At 45.2% G+C, this 6,567-nt stretch overlaps 1 protein-coding gene across 1 annotated transcript in view; it reads left to right on the top strand.

Moving 5' to 3' along the window:
• The window catches only part of SVIL (supervillin), a 92,397-nt gene that overhangs the window by 18,835 nt on the left and 66,995 nt on the right, over positions 1–6,567 (top strand). The window contains exons 4-7 of the mRNA XM_007470916.1: positions 1,057–1,137; positions 3,908–4,780; positions 5,141–5,311; positions 6,009–6,043. Coding sequence (XP_007470978.1) covers positions 1,057–1,137; positions 3,908–4,780; positions 5,141–5,311; positions 6,009–6,043 — 1,160 coding nt within the window. The remainder of the gene's footprint in view (positions 1–1,056; positions 1,138–3,907; positions 4,781–5,140; positions 5,312–6,008; positions 6,044–6,567) is intronic.

Raw genomic sequence — 6,567 nt, 5'->3', positions numbered from 1 at the left:
CTGCTGTGTCTTGCTTTACATAATGACCTCAAGGTTTCCTTGCCTGTGATTTTTTGGTAAGATATCTTCAGCCTGGCGTTATTACTTTGTCACATTCAGGCTTGCATTATATTCGATTGTGCGTTGAGGAGTGAATGTATAAATCCTATTTTATCCTGCCCAGCACGGTGTAATTGTTTTAATGGCTGGCATGATACTGATTCACCTTTGCCACTTCTCAGAGCCCAGCTCAGTGCTTTGTACATAGTTGGAACTCAGCAAACATTTATCAGATGGACTTGCATTAGTATTTGGTAACTGTTATGTTGGCTGCATTGTTCAATGACAAATATAAAAGGAAAATATAGAATAGCAATTAAAGATATGAACTTATTGAATTTCTTTTTATTTATTACCTTTATTTGATATGTATTGTTTTGCATGGACACTATTTTTTTTTTTTTTTTTTTTTTTTTTTTTTTTGCGGTACGCAGGCCTCTCACTGTTGTGGCCTCTCCCGTTGCGGAGCTCAGGCTCCGGACGCGCAGGCTCAGCGGCCATGGCTCACGGGACCCGCCTCTCTTGAGCGTGTGGGATCCTCCCGGACCGGGGCACGAACCCGTGTCCCCCGCATCGGCAGGCGGACTCCCAACCACTGCGCCACCAGGGAAGCCCATGGACACTATTTTTATATTTCGCTGTTTACCAGTGTACCTTAACACAATTATAGGTGATAAATTAATTGATATTTTCAATCCAACTTCTTACAAGAGAATTGTCTGCTCTTTGTGGGCAGAGTGTGACTCCTGATACTTTTAAATGACCCAAAAAACACTTTATTTGGTGGCTTCAGATATATTTATTCGATCTCTTGATTTCAGTACTGAACCAAACGTCCTAGAAATTCCATGAACTGAATAGAAACCCCATGGCAAAACGTGCTTAGACATTTTCAAAAGCCAGAATTATTCTTAAGAAAAATCAGCCTTGAGAGTTTGAAATTATAATAATTAAGTCTGTGTATATGTCGACATTTTCATAGACGTTACCTGAAGTTTTGTTTTTTGTACACAATAGTACCGGGAAACCCAAGCATGAGTGGTTTCTCCAGAAAGATTCCGAAGGGGACACACCTTCACTTATCAACTGGCCTTCCAGGTATCTCCCGAGCTCTCGGCTTGTGTTTAGCAACTGCATCTCTGATCCAGCTGGCTTATGTCCCGCACGTCACCGAAACTAACTCTCCTTTGCCCTCTTTTTGGTGGCAGGGCTTTTAAAAGTCACGTGTTCCAAAGGGGCTGCTGGAAATTACTTTCCAATCATTTGCTTTTCTCTTTCTACTGCCCTAATCCCTGCTAATGTCAATGGTATTTCCCTTAGCTTCTCTTTTGGAAAATCTTTTGGCTACACCTCTGGCTTTTTCTCTTTTCTCACACTCACGTGCTGCCAGGAAGGGGCAGTAGTGACGATGTAACCAGCATCTCTGGGCTGCTCCCCTGAACCAGGCTAACCGGCTAGTGTCCTATCTCGTCAGCAGCTGCCCCTGCCCCGCCCTGCCCATCCAGCCTCCTCTTTTCCGTGTTGCCTGTCCCTCAACCATTTGTTCATTTGCACAGCTACATTTAGGGCATGTGGTTTTCAAAGCAGGCAAAACCCCCTCTCGTTTCATTGTTAAGGTTGGGGGCAGGGAGAGGCAGAAGGAGTTAGAATGAATAAGTCATTGGGAGGACAAAACACCCATATATTGAGTTTCTAACAGTCACTTTGTTCTTGGCCAAGGACAACGTTCAGATTGTCTCTGATGAGAGGGACACATATTCCACAGGAGAACTTGAACCACATTTCAGCCGCCTTTTGATTAACAAAGCTTATAAATATGAAAACATCCAGCACTGGCTAGTCTCTGGGAAAAATAACAACCCAGAATGCTTTCTTTTCCCCTCTGAATTGTTCATAGTAAACTGCCTTTTATGTGTCTTTGATTTTTTTTTAAATGAAATATAGATAGATATCTTGCATCTTATGTTGAAAAACATGTAGGCATTTATAGCAAATTTAGCAGGGCACCTTTGTCGTTTAAGGAAATAGTCCCTTCCAAAACATAAATATCAGAAGCAATCATTTTTGCTGAGTAAAATCTTAAGTAAATAAAGGTTTTACATTCCCCAAGAAATCGCTTTTCCCACTTCAAAAGCATTTCTTTATTTTTCAGAGATTATCCCCAGGAAGTAATCCATTCCTAAGCAGTCTGAATGGTTTCTTCTTCCACGCTATGTGGTTTTTTTTTTTCTTTTTTTTTAATTTTTTTTTTTTGCGGTACGCGGGCCTCTCACTGCTGTGGCCTCTCCCGTGGCGGAGCACAGGCTCCGGACGCGCAGGCTTGGCGGCCATGGCTCACGGGCCCAGCCGCTCCGCGGCATGTGGGATCTTCCCGGACCGGGGCACGAACCCGTGTCCCCTGCATCGGCAGGCGGACTCTCAACCACTGCGCCACCAGGGAAGCCCACTATGTGGTATTTTTAAAAAGTAAAAACAAGAACCAGTTTGCACTATTGGACCTTTACTCTTTGCTAAGCACTAAACCACGTACTTTGCAGACATCACACTATTTCCACTTAAAAGGTAAGGCAGCTGGGGCAGGTAGGTTACCTGAGACCATACAGCTGGAACTGGCTGAGTCAGGCTTTGGAAAGAGGTCTCCTGGGACCCACAGCCAGAGCTCTTGGCTACAGTCATAAGAAAAGGTTGGTAGCTTTTGAAATGGATTTCGGTTTTGCTCTCGGATATTTAAATAGCTCTAGAAACAACCAGAGCCCTCCCTTTTTAGATTAGTTTTTAACTGAGGGCCTAATGGCAATTCCAGAGGGGAGAAAATGTTCAGTGCATTAATTCTTTCAACAAATATCTTTTTTCTCTAACGTTCTTCTTAGCGCTCGAATTGCTAGACGTCATGGTGTCTTAACTGGTCCCACGTTTTCTGAATGATTGAATGTAGTCTGCATGGCATGAAAAAGTTTGTGACTGTTGAATGCTTGAAAAGAGGTAATCGTCTGATATATCTTGAGCTCAATAAAAAATAATAATCACGAATGCTCTGACATTTACAGGAGCCAATGAAATTTTTTTTCAGTGGGAATCTACAATTTTTATTAATCATATTCATACACAAAAATAGAATGGACTCACAGAAATATCACTTTCAATACATATCTCATAAATGCCTGCAATTTGTGCTTTAACTTACAAGAGGGAATAGATGCTAGGGCAAAGGGATTTAGCTAAGGTACCACAAAAAGCTTAGAACAAACGAGTGCAGAGCTAACTACTGAAATTAGGAATTAGTCTAATATCCATACCGGAGGTCTGCGCACAACTGATCTTCAATAAATGCAAAACTACCACAAATAAAATTTTCTTAGACCTCAGACCAACAAGCACCAAGCTTTTCTGAATGTAAATATAATTTTGAGCGGTAAACAAGGTCGAGCAGGAGACAATGAAATTACATATGGTCTGTAGGCTTGTAAATGCCTGGAAGCTGCCCCTGCCCTAGTCCTTACACTGGGCCTGTCCATGTGGAACATGTACCAATCCATAGCCCAGCCTCAGCGTGCCCTGGTGCGTACCTGTGGTGCCTATTAATGAATCGTTCTGTGGCTTCTGAGTATTCATCTAGTCGGAAGGCATCCATTCTGTCCCAGGATAGCATCTGACCCCTCCTAGCTTTACAGAAGGAAGGGTGAGTTTGGCATTTGGAAACTCAACTCAGACTCCTTCCTCTGGCAAACAGTAATGGGTTTCTGACACTGACTCCACCCGCCCCCGCCCCCAAGAGGCTTTTCCATTCTCTGGGCAGCCCCGATCGGCACACGCATGCTCTCTTCCCCTTAAGCAGTTACTGCACTTAAATCCTTTTTCTTTCTTAAAGAGTTAAAGTTAGAGAAAAACTGGTGAGAGAAGAGAGTGCTCACAGCAGCCCTGAACTTGCCCCTGAGTCCTTAACTCAGAGGACACACCAGCCAGTGCCAGGCCAGCACCTGGCCTTTCAGTCAGAGAACTCGGCCTTCGATAGGGTGTCGGGCAAGGCGGCCAGCTCTGCGCGACAGCCCATCCACGGCTACGTCCAGCCGGCAGGTCCCAGTCACACCATCACGCTGGCGACCTCGGACACCCCAGAAAGCGCATCAGAGTACAGCTGGGTGGAGTCAGCCACCCAGACTGTCACAAAGCCTCCCCCCTCGAAGGTTCTAGAAGGTGAGAGAAGAGATACCCCGGTTCTCCATATTTGTGAATCAAAAGCAGAGGACGATGTGCTGTTCTCTGAAGCTCTGGAGAAAAGCAGGAAAACGCTTTTCGCTTTGGAGGATCGTGGGCCTGGGAGAAGCCAGGAAGACCCCTCTGGAACCGAGGACTCGGGTAAGCCTGCTGCTAGCACAGTCACCTTGGAACCTCAGGAGGAGCCTGAAAGCCTGGCCCACCCACCTCCAGCTCAGCAGCCCACGGAGAGGATGGGCCGAAGCGAAATGGTTGTGTATGTTCAGAGCGAGTCTGTGTCCCAAGGTCACAGGAAGGAGGCAGAGCCCACAAGGAAGCGCAAGGTCCTCACCCGCTCGCTGTCTGACTACACGGGCCCGCCTCAGCCGCAGGCTGCGAAGGCCACGGCCCCGGCTTCCAAGCGCGACCCGGAGCTGCAGACGTCCAAGGCTGAGTCGGAAGTGGGCCTGCTGGACACGAAGGTCTCCGTCGCCCAGCTCTGCAATGTGTTCCTGCAGTCAGCCAGGGCCAGCAAGAGACCCGAACTGTAGGTGATGCCCACACGTCCCCCCGATGTGTCACTTGCACGTCCTTGGCAGAGTTAATTCACTTCTCGACTTGTGTGGTGTCCTGCCTTGAGTCTTACTAGCTTAGCTCACAAGTGTGTGCAGGGCAGACCATCCAGGACATGGCTCCACGACTACCAGTCTGCTTTCGCCTACTAACGGGGAGCTCTAGAGTGTCGGGTCTCACAACGTTCCATCTCCCGACGTGCATGGTAGAGGCATGCAGTGGGATTTGGCGGTGTTTGTGCCTTGACACACCGAGATGCATAAACCTGTGCTTTCTTCCCTGTCTCTGTCTCCCCATCTCCCTTCTGTCTACCTTCTCCCCACGACTGTAAAAGCCATTCACGGGTCGAGGGGTCAAGCAAAGGTGCTGGCTTGCCTACCAGCGTGGAACGGGAGAGAGGGTCCTGGAAACCAAGACGCTATTTTTCTCCTGGTGAAAGTAGAAAGACTTCTGAGAGATTTAGAACTCAACCCATAACCTCAGCAGAACGAAAGGAATCAGATAGGTAGGCATGTGTCTGTCAAGTTCCCTGGTCTAGGAACTTAGAAGAAATCCTATGGGAATTTCTACCCCAGGGATGGTCCCGATACTGTTTCAGTGGGATGTGATGACTCCATAATTCTCCCATCTAAGCTATACGGGATATTTATTTGGCTCGTGTAAATGTATCTTTAAAGAATGTTGACCATGACGACAGTATCACCACATAGTTTTCAGTTGCGTTCAAATGGTAAGAAGTGAGAAACGTTTTTCATTTAAGGGTTTAAAATTTTTAAGCCCTTGTTAAGTTAGATCCAAATGGACCGTCCACCAGATGTTATGGTGAAAATAACTAAGGGATTTTATATTCAGTTTATAAACGTCTACCTGCATGTTGTCTGTGAGTTTTTAATCTTATCGTATGCGAATGCAGAGAAATGAAAGGGTTTGTCCAAAGGGTGATGATCGGTTGTCTTTAATGAGTCGTACCTGGTCCTGGTTTGTCTCCACAAGGTGAAACACCTAGCCGGGCTGTGTGCACACGTACCCCACAGTGTCCATAATAGCTGTCCACGCGTGTCCACAGCTAGAATTGCTACCAGGAGGATATTCTTTAAGGGACTTTAATTGCATTTTTATTTTCACTTTTAATTTGATCCTTGGATCTTCCACTCCCACCAGCTAATTGTTAGTTATTATTTTCTTGCTAATGTCTTTCCTAGGTCAACTTCAAATTCAGAAATGCCAGCTGCTGAGGGCAAGTATCTGTCTTTTTCTTCTTTATCATCTCACGCAGATTAGATTTAGATAATAAGATTTTTGCTTCTGGAAAGAATGAGATGATGGAACGTACTGCGTTCTTTCTGGCAGGTTTTCATCCTGTGAATATAATAAAGCCTAGTTGAGATTTTCACACGAACTTTCCCTTAGTTCCGAGACGTGAACCATATTGAAACAACTGATTTGAATCAAAGAAGCAGATTTTTCTTGTTGCTTTCTTGTTACTATTTAACAATAAAGAAGAGAAGTTCCTTCCATAAAATCTCTTCTTGATTCCATAGTATCTATACTTAAGTCAAATATTATAGTAGAAAATTATGGCCCAGACAGGAGCTCCGTTTGGTTAATTGCAGTGGGAACTAGGACCTTTTCAGAAGCAGAAGAATAGCCTCCCCTGCCAAGGGGAAAATACTGCCTATTGTCATTTTTAGTATATCTAAGAATTCTCATATTCAGAGGATTTCCAGGTCAGCCCTGGGAAACTTTTCACAGGCTTTCCCT

The sequence above is a fragment of the Lipotes vexillifer genome, unplaced genomic scaffold (genome assembly GCF_000442215.2).
Source record: "Lipotes vexillifer unplaced genomic scaffold, Lipotes_vexillifer_v1.1 scaffold439, whole genome shotgun sequence".
Classification (NCBI taxonomy): domain Eukaryota; kingdom Metazoa; phylum Chordata; class Mammalia; order Artiodactyla; family Lipotidae; genus Lipotes; species Lipotes vexillifer.
The sequence above is the reverse complement of the archived record's forward strand: the minus strand, read 5'-3'. Positions and strand labels throughout refer to the sequence as shown.